This window comes from Sphaerodactylus townsendi, linkage group LG03, assembly GCF_021028975.2.
Source record: "Sphaerodactylus townsendi isolate TG3544 linkage group LG03, MPM_Stown_v2.3, whole genome shotgun sequence".
Taxonomy (NCBI): Eukaryota; Metazoa; Chordata; class Lepidosauria; order Squamata; family Sphaerodactylidae; genus Sphaerodactylus; species Sphaerodactylus townsendi.
The window spans coordinates 34,119,340-34,136,066 of record NC_059427.1 but is presented as its reverse complement, the minus strand read 5'-3'; the positions used below and the strand labels follow the sequence as shown (position 1 = coordinate 34,136,066).

At 43.3% G+C, this 16,727-nt stretch overlaps 1 protein-coding gene across 3 annotated transcripts in view; it reads left to right on the top strand.

Moving 5' to 3' along the window:
* The window catches only part of LMOD3 (leiomodin 3), a 39,634-nt gene that overhangs the window by 11,104 nt on the left and 11,803 nt on the right, over positions 1 to 16,727 (top strand). Inside the window, exons 2-3 of one of the 3 annotated variants that reach the window (XM_048491701.1) lie at positions 5,285 to 5,330; positions 11,156 to 11,475. In XM_048491701.1, the coding sequence (XP_048347658.1) occupies positions 11,182 to 11,475 (294 nt within the window). In that variant the 5' untranslated portion in view covers positions 5,285 to 5,330; positions 11,156 to 11,181. Of the gene's footprint in view, positions 1 to 5,284; positions 5,395 to 11,155; positions 11,476 to 16,727 lie in introns of all 3 variants that reach the window. The other 2 variants (XM_048491700.1, XM_048491702.1) reach the window with 2 other exon arrangements.

The window sequence follows — 16,727 nt, the reverse complement described above, 5'->3', positions numbered from 1 at the left end:
GCTGCATTCATGCATGGTTGGGCATTGAGCTGTTGTCATGCTATAGTAATAATCCACGACAGGATTTTCCTGTGTGGACAAGCCAATCTACTTGTGACTGGCTGGTGTTTATTTATTTATTATTTAATTAATTAAATTTATAGACCGCCCTTCCCCGAAAGCCAAGCAAACTATTGCTTAATAATTGTGTAATGTCCAGTCACGTGTAGACACAGCCAAGGATTCTGTGTATATGCATGACCAGCCAAACATTATAAGATTTCTAAGTGCAACTAAATGTAATGCAAGAGAACTCGACGTTGGCTGAACACTCCCATTCACATCAATGATTTTAAGAGTAGCTACCTTTGGCTGTATTGTGCCCTAAGATTTTAGAACAGGGAATCTTGGGCTGCTTTGACACATGATTGGTAGTGTAACTGCCCTACAGCAGTTGTTGTCTTCCTGGATTGTCTTTTCTGCCCAGAAGAACCCAGTTGCAAAAGACTACAATTGCACAACAATATCCAGCAATGAGTGGATGCATCCTTTATGGGATGCCAGAATAAGCAGGAATTGAATGTCCATGGCCAAATTCCCACTGAAAATGTAATCTGGATACAACCAAGTTTCAAAAGAATCGGCGCCTTTTCATCCAGGTTCCAACATCCTCAATGCAGCATGTTTCTTATGAAGACGTCTAGGCCTGCCCCTTGGGGGGGAGGTGCCTGCTGTCAGGGGTGCAATTGTAAAGCTAGCAGCACCAAAATGTCAGAGTATCTTTAGGAGATCCTCCTGATGATACCACCCAGGTTTGGTGAAGTTTGGTTCATGGGGGCCAAAGTTATGGACCCTCAAATGTGTAGCCCACACCTCCTATTAGCTCCCATTGGAGTGTTTTTTCAAAAAGGTGCCTGTACAAGCAGGTCCAGGAAAATCCCATGATAAGGGGGAGGGGAGCGCAAGAAATGGGACTGATCTGTGTTTTGCGGTTCGGCAGTGGGGAGATCGTGAGGAAACCTGGGGATGGGGCGGTATAAAAATTTAAATAATAAATAAAATAAATAAATAAATAAATATTTCAGGTGACTTTTCCAGGATTAATCGCCAGTGGGAAATCGCCCCACATGGAGCAATTTCCCACAGTCAAAAAAGCATGTGATAATCATGGTAAAAGTCCCGGTTTGAGTGAGGAGTCCCCACTGTTTCAGTGCCCAACTCAGCTCCATCCTGGCCCTGGTGTGCATTCTCCCCCCACCCCGCATTTTTCAAAAATGAGCAAGAAGGTACACCTTTTTGAAAAATGCGGGCCGAGGCCGCATCAGTGGGGAGGCAGCAGAAAAACAATATGGTTCATTTTTCCCGCCCTAGGAGGCACGCACCAATCAGAGAGCAGTGGGCTGGGCACAGAGCGCGCAAAGGTGTTTTTTTGTGTGTGCTGGTCATGGCTTCGTAGGCATAAACCTACAAAGAGAAGGAGTGCTAGCTAGCACTGAGTGTGTGTACAAATGAAGCTGCACAGCTAAAAAGTTAAAAAAATAGAACTTCCTATGTTTCTATGAAGCTGCGCAGCCAGAATTTTTTTAAAAAAACTTCCTCAAGCAGAGGGGGCGTGCATGGGGTTGCGCTCCCACTCCAACACAACAGCCAATCGGAAATAGCCACAGAACAGATCGCGGGCTCATGGAAATAGTTACAGGTTTTGATCCTGGGATTAACTTTGACCCCCTCAACAGACGCATGCTGCGGTCGGGAGGCAGAGACCGAGATGAGAAAGTGCTGTATCTTATGGAACCGGGGAGGGGGGGGGGCACATTTTTCCACTGGAAATTTGCCCATGGTTATCTTGTTTTTGCAGATCAAACTGAAATGTTCTGCCTTCTGCACATTTCTACTTTTTTTATTAGCAAAACATGTAATGCTTGTGATTATATTGCATACATTAATATTAAATGGGGGAAACAGAAATTAACAAAAGAAAGATGCTTGCTAATCATTATTCACTGAGACAAATGGTTTTGTTGGGTAAAATGTGCATCTTGGGCCTGCACAGCTGACATTAAGAGAGAACAAATATCAGGAACACATGTTAGCCATTACTGAATTGCTGTCAATAAACAGAACCATCTTAATTTAATTTAAAACAAAAACAGAAAGAAGTTGAAGATACATTTTTGAAGGGGTGCAAAAGTAAAAAATATTATGCCCCTCATATATTATGTATACATATTTTCTTTATACATACATATATAATCAACTACTCTTTTAAATGATAAAATAAATTAAACTGACCTTTACAAACTCATAATGAATAATTACACTTTTACATTATTTTATCTAACTGTAATGTTTGAATCTTCCCACAATCCCTCTGCGCACATAAAGAACTAATCCAAAAAGGTTTTTCAGCCTAGCCTTTTCTCAGACATTTTTAAAAATATAGTATGTATAACTTTTACATATGCAACACCAATCACATCGCATTCTCTTTCACAGCCTGATATGTATAGACCACAAAAAGCTGCTAGAAGTTAAAATGACTAAACTGAAACAACTGTACTTTAGTCACTGGAAAAGACAATAATGCTAGGAAACATTGAACATAGCAGGAAAAAAGGGAGACCCAACAAGTGATAGATTGACTCAGTAAACGTAGCCACATCCCTCAGCTTGCATGACATGGGCCCCTTCCGCACACGCAAAATAATGCATTTTCAAACCACTTTCACAACTGTTTGCAAGTGGATTTTGCCATTCCGCACAGCTTCAAAGAGCACTGAAAGCAGTTTGAAAGTGCATTATTCTGCATGTGCGGAATGAGCCATGAGCAAGGCTGTTAATGAGAGGACTTCTGAAGGTCACTGATTCATATGTCAGAAGCGACTTGATGGAACATAACACATGTGAACAGACCTCCATTCTTGTCCCCCCCCCCCCACTCCTTCTCAAAGTGTAAAATCAGGCTCTTTGGGGAAGGCCAAGCCTATCAGATAAAGGGGTAGGAGCAGCTGTGGTGTCGGAGGTTAAGAGCTCGTGTATCTAATCTGGAGGGACTGGGTTTGATTCCCAGCTCTGCCGCCTGAGTTGTGGAGGCTTATCTGGGGAATTCAGATTAGCCTGTGCACTCCCACACACGCCAGCTGGGTGACCTTGGGCTAGTCACAGCTTTTCGGAGCTCTCTCAGCCCCACCCACCTCACAGGGTGTTTGTTGTGAGGGGGGAAGGGCAAGGAGATTGTCAGCCCCTTTGAGTCTCCTGCAGGAGAGAAAGAGGGGATATAAATCCAAACTCTTCTCTTCTAGGGCTACTGGTGACCTTTGGCAAAGCCAAGCATAACACAGCTCCCAATTTTAAAGTGGGGAGGCAAAAGAAGAACCTGTCCTCTTCCCCTCTACCCCCTTTGACTCCAAGCTACTTCAGGGTTTTTAGTGCCTCAGCAGAGCATAAGGCATGGGGGTGCATGAGGCATCCATAACTGTTAATGGTCACCAGCCCCCAAAACTCTTCTCGTGCAGTAAGTGTGTAGAACACGCCCTAAGCCTCCGACAAGAAACCTTGTGTGCCCAAAGCCTACCCCAGCCACTGTCACTGTGTGGCCCTTCAAAGGAGGTGGCAGGGAAGACAAGAAATTGGAGGGTCCTGCAGGCGGAAGAGCTGAGGGTGCCTCAGCCAAGAAAAGGAGGGAGCTCAGCAAGGCCAAGGAAGGTGACCTGCCGGTCTGTGTCTCTCACTGCACAGAAGCTGACATCTTTGAATGTCTCCTCAGGAACCTTTAGCTCTCTCTTGCCTTTGCTCACCATAGTCTTTCCCAACTAATTGCTGCAGCTTCTGCTTTACCAAGGGTTGCGATTCTGCTGTGACCTGAGGTCTCTTTCTCTCTCCCTCACCTGCTTCACCTCCTCCCAGCAGCCTAACTGGGGGAATGGGGCACATGTGCTACAGAATGAGCCATCTCTTCCATGTAAGTGAGCCTCCCCCATCTCCTAGCGGCACCCTAATTAGGGGAACAGAGAGCATGTGCAGCAGAACAAGCAATCTCAGTTGGGCAACTGAGCCTCCGGCACTTCCTAATAACAGCCTAATTGGGGGGGCAGGCACAGGAGCACAGGAGCAGAACAAGCCATCTCTGCTGACCAATTGAGCCTCCCCCACCTCCTGTCACCATCCCTTCTCTGCCCATAGCAAGGTGGAGTGGAGGATATGGGGGCAAAACAGCACCCCACAATGATGTAACATCACTTCCGGCTGTGTGATTGGAAGTCCCACAATGTAACAAGGTCACTTCTGGTTACAGACTGGAAGTTGTAGTGTGGCAGGATTCCCTTAGAGAAAGCCCCCTTCCCACCAGTCTCGTGGGGATGCCCAACCCTTTGCTTCAAGTGGAGTGCAGAATGGGTAGCCTTCCAGTTATCCATCCAGGCAGTTAGCCAGTGTCCATTACTGTGGTGCTGGCCATCTATTAAGGCCTCTACTTCCCAGCTCAGGGAGCTCCCTCAGCTTTTATAAGGGATTTTTTTCTGTTGGGAAATGCTATTTAGCCTTAGCCAATCGCTGTCTGATTACCACATCCATCAAGAGGAGCCAGGCAAAGTCAAGTTTACAAGTGGCTAAGACAACAGGGAGAATGGCAAAGATTCATTAATTCACACTGATGTGAAACAAGGACTTATTTTTGGAATTCTTGCCTTGCTGCATTCTAAAGTATCTAGAATGTTTAAAAAATAAGGACGGCCATACTTTAAATAAAAGAGGAACGCATGTGTAGAAAGCAGTCTGAGAAAGAAAGGGAGAGAGACCAAGGATAAAAATCCTGGAAGGATACAGACCTACATCTCAGAGCAGCTGTGAGGATAAAAATGAGGTGGTGTTGTGAACACTGTTGCAACCCTTGAGAGAAGGGTGGGATGCACATATGCCAAATAAATCCAGCACCTAGGACAGAGATAACAAACAGAAAATGTGTGGTCTTGTAAACACTAATAATTTTTTTATTCCAGCGTAAGTTTTTGTGGACTAGAGCACACTTTTTCAGATACAATTAATTCCAGTGAGTGGGAAGTTGAGTGGATCATATCCTTCAGTGTTAAGGTTTAGGATATTTTGTCCTATCTAGATTGTAAGAGCTCATCATTGATTGTAAAGCTGCTAAAACAATGCAATGACTATCCCTGAAGGGGCCAGGTCCTATTGGTGCATGTACACACACTATTATAAACTTGTATTTCCTAATACTTTCAAGTGATTTGTTTCTCCTTTTTCTAAAAAAAATTGAATACTGGTTAATCCCAGTTTGTTCCCCTCACAGATTACATAAACCAAAAGAAGAAGAAGAAAAGAACACACTGACTCAAGTAATTATCCTGGCACATAGAAGTAATTGAAAAAGCCATTCTCCTCTGCAGTTTGCACTGTAAGGTAAAACAGGAACTGATTGGGGCATACTGCAGAATCTGCCAAGTTTGATTTTATTTAAAATATTTATTGACCTTCTCTTCTGTAAAAAAATCTTTGAGGCATCATGGAGATGGAAAGTGCCATCAAGGCACAGCTGATTTATGGAAACTAGAACAATTTAAGAAGACAAATAATGTGTCATCGAGCTGCAGTGATCCACCGGATATTCCAGGCAAGAGATGAGCAGAGTGGTTTGCCAGAGTGGTTTGCCATTGTCTTCCTCTGCATAGTAATCCCAGCCTTTCTTGGTGGTCTCCCCTCCAAGTACTGACCATAGCCAACCCTACTTAGCTCTTAAAAGAATTACTATTTGACATGACTTTGCTGACTAAAAGAAGCTGATACTTTACTTTGAATCCCTAAGCAAGTTCTCCCATGGGTTCATGTAAATTTTTAAACAGCATAGGGACAAAGATGGAATTCTGTGGAATGCCGTAGCCTAAATACGAGGGAGCCAAGCAGGTGTCCCCTCACCCTAGCACTATTATTTGGAACTGATCCACTACCTAGTACTAGAAGAGGCAGAGCTCAATGCCCTCAAAGACATTGTATTCCCACTCTCTGGCCATTTAAGCCATTGTTGTCTGCCTCATAGTGAGCGAACATTCCCTTCAGGTCAGATTCTTGGTTGCACACACATTTTCCTGGCTCCTGAACTCACTATGGCACAGTTCAGAGAAACCCTACAGTTTTTGAAATCTGGCAAAATGTGAATCTCCACCCCCATTTGTAGGGAAAGTGAAGGGAAATAGCATGTGTTTTGCTTTCTTTGGGTTTCCTCACACCTCCCAACTATCCCTATCCACACAACAGCAGTTCCTCCCCCCACAGATAGAACAAGGAAATTAAGGATGGGCAAAAGGGTGGATTGGATCACCGTTACTAGGCAGTGGATCAGTTCCAAATAATCACTTCACAGCAGGAGAAACTGTTGAAACAGAAAGTTGTAAAGCATGTAGTTGCATGGTAAACACTTAATGCATAAATGGCCTGTGTTCCATGATGAAGATCCTCTGTCAAGTTACAAGGGTATTTCTGTCCTAAAACCAGGCCAGAAGTCAGATTGAAATGGGTAATCTGTCTCATCAAAGAATGTATGAAATTATATGTACATGTCCCAATTGAGAATCTTTACTACTAGTTGATATTTACTACTAGTTGATACTAGTAGTTGATACTACTAGTCCAACATGCTGGGTCCAGGGATGGCTCCTGCAGAGGCATATGGTGGGAAAATGGGTTAGTGACCAGATTAGTGGCGCCCAGGGACAGAGGGTACCCCACCCATCCCTAGGCAGATACACCACTGTTTAGTAGTAGTTTAGAACTACCTCCTTCAGGGTGGTTAGCATCACTGAAGGCAACCATTCAATGGCACATTGGCACAAGACAAGACAGGCAAGCATCTTGTTAACGCTACACTTCTGAGCAACCTCCCTGTATTTTGGGTAGCTAAATTCACTCAAGCAAACATGACTAGCCCAAGCTCTAATAACATTCTGAGACTGGATTGACAAACACATTGCAATTGCCACTGTGGAAGTATACATTTTATAGTGGCAGAGTAGTTCCAGCTTTAGGCATGATAACTTTAAAATTATGATAAATACACATGCAGAAATAATGGGTTAAGCCTTTTATGGTTCAGCGATTGCTTATGAGCTCCACTGGCTAGTTTTCTCCCACACAGATCTCAGTTGAAAATTTGAAGGGCACTGTTAGGGGTCATTTAATGTCTGACCTCCTCTCCACATTCTGGTTGAATAATCTGCTCATCACAACAGGAACTGTCCTAGCAGCCATCTGGACCAAATTAGTTGCTTGGTTCTCCTGTAAGGAAAATTTTCCTATTTTTAAAAAGCTCATATCAGCATCTTTGAAGAAGTTTTTTGATTCAGTGTAAAGTTCAACAAGCGTGGGGCAGAAAATAAAATGTATTGTAATAGTTTAAATAAGTAAACACACAATATTATTAAAACAATATTGAGATTAATGTGAGGAGATAAGTCTAACTACATATTATTGGCAAATGTTTGTAGTTGACTATGATGGCTCCCTCAACAAGAAATCTGCTTTGGGAGGGTTGATCTGGGGCAAAAAAGCAGTGGAAGAAATGAGACTTCTTAGTTCTATCCCCATTTGCCCCTCTCTGTGCAGAAGCCAGTCTTTACAAGAACACATACATGTTTAAAAAGCAGGTTGGGGAAATGATTTAAAGCATACAGGTAGCAAGCAGAGAAAGGCTAAGCACCCCTCCACTCTGCCATTTCTCTGCTTCACATTTTTCCTGGAGGGACACTGAGGTTCTGTGGCATCCCAACACTCTTTTCTCTCTTGAGGATGCAGGTTTCCCTGCCTTTATTATGACCGAGCAGCTTTTCAGGTAGCGTGTGAGGATTTATAGTTCTAATATTGTCTCACACTATAGTAGGTATTTCAGTGGCTTATCTGCTCAGCCCAAGGAATTCCTGAAAGAAGCTTTTTATTTAAAACAAAACTCCCTTTTAAAGTCACTAGTGAACTGAGGCAAGTTCAACAAATAAAAACAAAGATTTATTGAACACAAAGATGGAATTAGGAGATATTTCAATCAATAGAAATCAAGCATGAGTAAACTATATACATATTTTTGCTGTTACAGGCTTAGAGATTTTGAAAACTGTTTTTGGTCTCTTTGGCTCATTCTGCACATGCAGAATAATGCACTTTCAAACTGCTTTCAGTCCTCTTTGAAGCTGTGCGGAATGGCAAAATCCACTTGCAAACAGTTGTGAAAGTGGTTTGAAAACGCATTATTTTGTGTGTGCGGAAGGGGCCTATGTTTCTTAAATGTTATAAAATATAATATAAGCATCTTTCACATGAAGGTGCAGTTTCATCTTATATTTCTTAGGTGTTACTGAATTATGAATTCACAAAGACTCTGGGTTCTAGCTGGCTGGTACCCTTTGTCTCAGTATACCCAACCCTTTCACTGCTAGACACTCATTCTATAGAAATCTCCCTCAGAAGATAAGCAGAATACTAATACACCAGAGAATCCTCCTTTGAGTATAATTCCCTTAGGAATTAGGAATTGATTTAGAAATTCTTCTATCTCCCAGAAGATATATTTCCCTCACCCCTTGTTTCTGGTCACTGTGGAAAGCCCAGCGGACATCTGATTCTGAAATTATAAATGTGTAATTTTTGAAAAATAAACCTTTCTACTTTATTATAAGGATAAATCCTCACCCAGCAACTGTCCAGAAAGGAGAAACAGCAGTCATGCAAGTGGAAAAACTGGCCAGTTAGCAACCTTGACCAAGAGGTAGACATCATGGCAGCAAACCATCATTTAAGTATCATAGAGGCATTTAAACATAATAACCAGGTTTTTCAATTGCCCAGAAGTCAGTGCCACTGTTTTCCAACTGATGAGATGTGTTCTGGTAACTAGCACTGATCAGCAATCTTGCATCAATTAAGGCTGCTAAAGAGTCATCTTGGTAGCCTCACAGAGACTGCACTGTGGTAGTCCAGGCTGGTTGTGATCAGTTTGTGGCCAAATCCTGCCTATCCAGGAACAGCTACAGCTGGAATGCCAACCAGTGTAGAACAAAATCACTACATGCCACAGGGGAAAGTGGAACCTTGTTCTATAAATAGATGTCTAATAATACCTCAGCTTCCCAGTAGGTATTGCATGTTTCTGAACAATGCAAATGCTTTACTCAAATGTCAATACAGGACTTTTTTGTGACAGTAGTCATCAGTACTGAATACTGGCACCTTTTTGGAAGGAGGGCTCTCCCAAGTCCTGGGGAGGGAATTGGTGGAAATCAGTTCAACCTTACATACAAGACATGACACCCTTTTTAAAAAACAAAAACCACTGTATCTACATAACCTACCCCTCAACAATAATAAACAAACAATTTTCATGAGAAAAAAATTGGTTGGGTGCTTTTATACAAAATTATTCCCATGAGTCTATAAATAAGCATTATACCTTTGGGGAGGTCTAGTATGGGAGTCAGGAAAGCCTGCATGTTGTACATAGTACTTGTTCTCCTGTATAAAGCAACATCAGAGGAGGGAAGGCAGCATTGTAATGGCCTGGTCTTGCCAGATCTCAGAAGCTAAGCAGGGTTGATACTTGGATGGGAGGCCATCAAAGAAGACTCTGCAGAGGAAGGGGGTGGCAAACTACCTCTACTTCTGATTTGCCTTTGCTGGGGGCTGCTGACAACCCGTTGCTGGGGTTGCCGTAAGTTGGCTTTGACTTGACAGCATTTTACACACACATAAAGCACCATCAATCCATATGTTATCTATAGTATAAACCAAAACAATTTCCCCTTCCATGGGAATTATTATCTAAATGCCATCCATATATGTATGTGGAAGAAAGGGGAGAGGAATGGACAACAAAAGGAAGACAGATAAATGCAAGCAAGTGCAATTTACAGAGACTTAGGCTTTATTTTCATTGGGGATCAGGTCAGAACTAAAATCTTCACAGATCAGGTGGGTTTGGTGTGAGATAAATGTTGAAGGAATGGGGTGGGCACCATATAGACATTCCGAGATACAAACTATACAGACGAAGAGCTCACAAAGCAAGGAGGGAGGGAGGTCATCTGGACTTGTTATGTCACTGGTTACTTTAATGCATTTGCTATCTCTGTTGCAAATGGTCCCCATCCTCTTTCATGCCTCTAAAATTTCATCCACATTATGAAACATGTCCATCTCAGTATTGCAGCCATAAGTAAATACACAAATCAATTATTTATGTGATAAAAGCAGTCATCAATCTTGTTTAAAAGACTGAACCCTGAGATTCCCCAGAAAGAGTTAGTTAGGCCAATAAGATTTCCAGTTTTCTTTGGGTTGGATTCTGAGGGTCTTTTCAGCTGTCAACGCCCCATGGAAGAGGTTCTTGCACTGGTGGATGTCTCCTTTTGCTGAAGGAAAAGAACACAGTGACCAGAGATGTTTCATAGACTCCAACCTTTATCACGAACAAATGTGTCTCTTAAAACTATTTGGCTGATGGTCAGATATTGTTTCAGTGGTTCTCAACCCCTTTGATTTATTAACACAAAATGTCAATGACTCAGCCAAAGAGTTCCCAGAGGGCACTGCTCAAGACTAGTAACAATAAATAGAGTGATGTTTGCCAATGTAATTTCAGAAAGCCTTCATAAATCAATCATTTTCCAAACATCTGTTAAAGGCTACCTTCAGAGATTGAAATTGATTGGTGTACAAAGTCATCACCATCACAAAGCATGAGCGTTAGCTACATGAAAGAGGGGCAGAAGTCAAGCACAGGTCACCAAGTGTTACATTTACCTCAATATACAAATATTTTGTATATATAATGAGCCATCAAGAGGCATATCCTTAGGGGAATCCTCTCAAACATTATAGTGAAGGCACTACAGGGCAGCAGCTGTACTGAAATGTCAGACGGGCTTACACAGCTGACACAAGCAGCTGAAAACAGAACATGGCAGCATCTCCACAAATTCTCTTTAACTAGCCAAGCACTGCTTAATATAGATTTACCATATGCTTCAATCTCACTCACTCTAACATGAGTATCTTCTATGACTGAGTTGCGTTATCAGTTGGGACCAAAAGCTCATATGGCTGTTCTGGATTTAATAGAACTGTAGAACTGCTCTACTTTCACCAATCCTGGTGGTCGGTTTTGTTTTTGGTTTGATATTAGGTCCTTTAAAAAAAAAAGAAAGGAAAATGTCCGAATTCAGCCAAAACTCTGATCAAGAAGAGATCTATTCTGAGGAGCTGGATGAAGACGAAATCTTAGCAAATCTGTCCCCTGAAGAACTGAGGGAACTACAAAGTGAAATGGATGTCATGGCTCCAGACCCTCAAGTGCCAGTTGGAATGATACAGCGTGACCAGACTGAGAAACCTCCGACAGGAAATTTTGATCACAGATCTCTTGTTGACTACCTGTATTGGCAGAAGGAATCAAAGAACATACATGAGAATGAAAGAGTCCCAGTCACTCTTTTACCTTCGGAGGTAAGCAGCCGGAAATGCCATTTGGTATTCTGAATTTTTAGATATGCATTCATTCGTTTCATTTTAACCTTTAATGGCATACATTAAAATGACTTCTAAGCAATCAGCCATTTGCACGTTTTAAATGAAAACGTGTTGATGTTACCAACTGCCTATACTGTATTCAAGAAGTCTTCGGGGATTTTATTCTAGAGTTTGTGATCTGGTACTTCCAGATAAGATGCATGGATCTGGATGGGTAACGCTTCATAATTTATCTTAGTGAAGAAATGTCTTAATGTGAATCGGTTCTCTTACAAAATTTAAAATGCTGTTGTTATAAAATCATTTTAAAGTAAACGTATCCAGTCTGATAACATGGCGTATGGCACAGCTAAAACAAGATGCTGTATAGCTGCAAGTTACAGTCTTCCTGGAAAGGAATTGTCTGGCACATTTTTTTAAAATGTAAGCAAAGACAGGCTCCGGTGGGCCTTCTTGGGGAGGGAGTTGCACAGTCAAGAACCACCAGGGATACCAATAGTTGGAAGGATGAGGCGATACAAAATTTCAGAGGCCTGATTCACACTGGGGTTCATAAATCCAGGCAGGATACTTTAGGGCAGGGGTCTTCAAACTATGGCCCTCCAGATGTTCATAGACTACAATTCCCATGAGCCCTACTACTTGGCTATGCTGGCAGGGGCTGATGGGAATTGTAGTCCATGAACATCTGGAGGGCCATAGTTTGAAGACTCCTGCTTTAGGGGGACAAAGGCAACATACCTGTTCTAATCAAACATATTGTCTATGTTCTTCTGAATGTGAATGGGACCAAAAATGTCTGGGTCCCTCAAGCGAATCTTTGCCTAGAGGTCCTGCTTCATGACCTAACCAAATACACCTGTCCATTTGGACCAACAGTTTCCAATCCATGGGTCAGAATCCACAGGTGTGTCACAGAGCACCACTTAGTAGATAGCAAGCCCCTATTGGGCCACTACTATGTCAGTCCTTTTTGGAAGACACGTGCTGCTAGTGCCCATGAGTGGAAAGCAAGGATGATACATATTCTGCCTATCTTTGTGTGCTGCTTAGAGGAGCAGCAAGATGGAGAGGAGAGATCACTCAGGGGTGGCTCTGACCCTTTGCTTCCTCACTGTGGTACATCTTTTGGTGCCTGATGCATTTCCTGTCCTTGACTTATAGGTCTGATGCTCATAGAGCAGACTTTGAACCCAGGGAATTCGTCATTTTGCATCCCCTCTTCCTCTCACATATCTCTGATGACACATGATTTCCAGCCATGTGTTTGCATTTCAGGGGGTCCCATGCTTAGTGGGCCTTGGGACTATGTCTTACATCTTAAATAGACAGGGGGCTCATTTCAACATGCCTGGTTCTACTCAATTAACTGTCGTCAATGTTTGTGTTTTCATGTGTTTAAATATGATTGTCTTATGATCCGCTTCTGTGAGTTGTTAGGCCAGCACAATAGCTCATAGGATCAAGTGTGAGGGTTTAGACACCAGAAAGTGAACAAAAATATTTTTGCACCACTTTGGGGACCAACACAACACAAGCAACAGTACAATAGAAACCATCAGGGCTGCTGTGCCCTTGCTTCCCTTCTGCCTGTGTAATACAATTATGCTGCCATACATGGACAGCATGCATGTCAAAGCCCAGTACCATTGAGACATGCTGTGAGAGATCTAGGCTGTAGCTTATGGCCACATCTGGGGCAGGGGGGCTGTGGTCAGTGTATCCTCAGTGAGGCTCACCTCTCCAAGTGGGCCCTGGGACAGGCAATGGCAAAATGGCTCATGCTCTTCCTCTGAGCCCATACTCCAAGTGGGCCCATACATACTGCCACCCAAAGGGAGAAAGTGAAATATCTTCTTGTTCTCTCACTACTTGTTATTTCAAAGAGGTCAGGCAACAGCAGCCTAAAAGGAGTAATGAGGCCAGGAAATTCTAGAGCAGTGGTTCTCAACCCAGGGGGTCGGGACCCCTTTGGGGGTCGAACAACCCTTTCACAGGGGTCGCCTAAGACTCTCTGCATCAGTGTTCTCCATCTGTAAAATGGATAAATGTTGGGGTTGGGGGTCACCACAACATGAGGAACTGTATTAAAGGGTCGCGGCATTAGGAGGGTTGAGAGAACCACTGTTCTAGAGAATGTTGGTGTGCTCTCTGCTGAGGCAGAAGTTCGACAACGCCAAACCCTTGATAACAGGCCAGGAGACGTGAAATTGTAAATTCAGCCTCTGATGAACAACAAACAATCAAACCAGGGAAAGGAGAAGCAATGGTGTTTTAAAGAGCTGCATAAGAGATAGTGGTCAGACTGAGAATGGCAAGAAAGAACTCAAATCTCCACATAGCCACGAAACTGGCCACTGTCTCTCCATGTAACCGAATCACTGAGACACAGCCTGCACAAGCACATGTCTGTAGAAGGCTTCTCTGAGGCAGGTGAGGCCGAGGGAATGTGACCAGTCAATTGATCACCCAGCAAGTTTCATGACAGAGTGGGAATTTGAACCTGGATCTCCCAGCATCTAGTCCGACACCCAGCACACCACACTGACGGAGCAGTGGCAAGACTGCATTGAAGAGATGTGGTCCCAGACTGCCCTGAAGGACAAGATGTGGAGAGAGCCTGCCTCATAGGAGCCCCCTACAGAAATAAGGAAGTCATATAGGCAGGGCATGAAGTTCTCCTGGAATGACAATGGATCTCCAGACTAAAGAGATCTGTTCCCTTGGAGAAATTGGCAGCTTCAGAAAATGGAATCTATGGCATCGTGTCCATTGTCCCCACTGAGTTGCCTTCTCTCCCTAAACTCTGGTTTCACCAGGCTCTACCCTCAATCTTCTAGGAAGTTCCTAACTGAAGTTGGTAACCCTAGAATTCAGCCATTGACCAATGCATACATATTATTAACCAATAAGGATGTAACATAAAGTCACATAAAACTGGAAGTGTAGGCCAGGTGACTGTGTAGAGCGGTCAGGGGAAACTGCTGGTGACAGTAATTCTACAGGAGAGAAAGGGCAGTAACATGATAAACAGAAAAGAAATTTTAAAAAGGTGTAGTACAACAAACAGAAAAAAGCTCAGAGAGATGGGAGTGAGGTAGGGGATGGAGGAAGACACCGAGTCACTCACTGCCTCTCCCCCATAAGACAGCAAACAGACTTAGTGAAAACAAAGAGTCACAAAAATCGGATTTAGAGTTACACAACCTTACCTGTTTCGCCTCAGGCTGATATTCTGCCAAAGCTAAGTTAATACTTTGCTGTATTAGCTATTTTGCTGCCCTGGCATCTGACTGAATTGGATAATTCTTCCAAAAGAGCACTATATATAACTATTAAAAGTTATGTATTGCTGTGTAAGCACAGTACATCCCAGCTTTACTGTCCTTGTAACTAAATCGCATGTGCTAAGGTGGTTCCCAGCTGTGTCAAAAGGGGGGGAAAGAGCCCTAAGCCTGCTGTAATGGCTTACACTCGAAGAACCACTGTGCAATGGGTCCTAAATAACTGTCATTTCTTGAAGTGGGGCAACATCTGGAAGAACATAACATAGTAGAGAAAAGAGATGTTCTCTGTTGACCCAAAAGGTTGGACAAGAACCAACGGATTGAAATTAATCCAAGAGTTTTCAGCTAACCATTAGGAAGAACTTCCTGAGTGGTTCCTCTATGGAAAAGGCTTTTAAAGGAGGTGGTGGACTCTTGTTTGGAGATTTTTAAGCTGAGGCTAGACAACTGCCTCTGAAGGCCATACATTGGCTGCGATTTGACAGCAGTGTGCACACATGTACACTTTCCCCAAAGAGTCAATTCAACTAGGATTCATTTTGACTTGGTTGGCCTAGCACTGTTCCCCATTAAAGCCGGTTTAGCCGTACACAGAGAAACAGGTTGCTTCAGTTACAGTCTGGGAGGCCTGATCAGATCCTTATCACAAAACTCCTAGTCATAAGCATTTAGAGACACTCATGATGTACTTTAATCGATACTCTTTTCTTGTACATACTGCAGATATTTCGTTTTTATTTCATCGCTCCAGTTTTTCACATATCACTTCAGGTCCACTGCAGGGCAGCTTGAAATAAGACCAGTTCAAATCTCTCCTCTGCCATAACCTTCCAGGAAGCCATTCCGCCTCAGACCCTCTTCTGAAAAACGACACCTAACAAGGCCCTTATAAGGATTACAAGATGGATGTGTATGGAGTATTTTGACCAATAGCTAATTTTTATTTTAGAAGAGAAATAAAATTGTGCCCAAACAAAAATCCATTGTTTGATATTTCGGCATCTCATTGTACTTCATTTCAAGAATGAGAGCTGAGAATGCGCTCAGATTTCTCAAATATAGGAACTTACTCCACTACAAGAAAATCAGCCAAATATTGGAGGAGTTGGGAATCAAATCCAATTCTCCAGAGTAGAGTTTGCCACTCTTAACCACTACACCAGGGTTCAGGGAAGGTGCTACAGATCAGTTCGCTGATAATTGTGGGCAGATGTGCAGATCTTTCCTAGGTGAATAACCACAGGATACATTCTGGATTAAAATGGGCCACAGCCCTTTATTAATGTTGAAGCTGGGTGAGCAAGAGGAGCGTATCTTACAGCTGGACAGCATCCCGGTTGACCCAGCAACAGCCCCAATTCCAATTGGGGAGGACAGAGAGGTACAAGGCCGCCGGGCGTTCGCTCCCTTGCGGCCCCCTAACTGCTGGGGGGCCTCCGCGGCATGCTTCCTGAGCCCAACCCACCCCAAGCCTCTGTTGGAGGCCCCGAACTGTGAAGAGGCCCATTGCATTATTCTGGCCTCCCCACTAGGATGCATTCCTCGGCCCAAGCCACCAGGACTACGACTGAGTAGCATTACCATTGAAAACCCTGTCCCTAAAGAGGGAGGGAGGGTCAGTTTGCTAAAAGCGCCAAAAGAGGCTGAAGCAACCGCGTGCTGCCTAATACATAGGGACCGTGCTCCACCCATTGCCCCATGTGTGACGCACGACATTGCCGGGTGGTCAGGTTCTGCCGTTTGGCCGCCCAGGGTCACGCACTCTCCTTGCCCAGAGTTCACCATGTGTTAACCACCTGCCTCCTGTTGCAATTATGGGCCTTGTTGATTCAAGTGCTGTTATTTCTAACGGTCTGTCTTTGCCACTAACAAGCTGAGACCCCTGACACGCAAAAGGGAAAGCTCTCATCTGAAAGGTCACCAAGATTAAAGTATTATTTG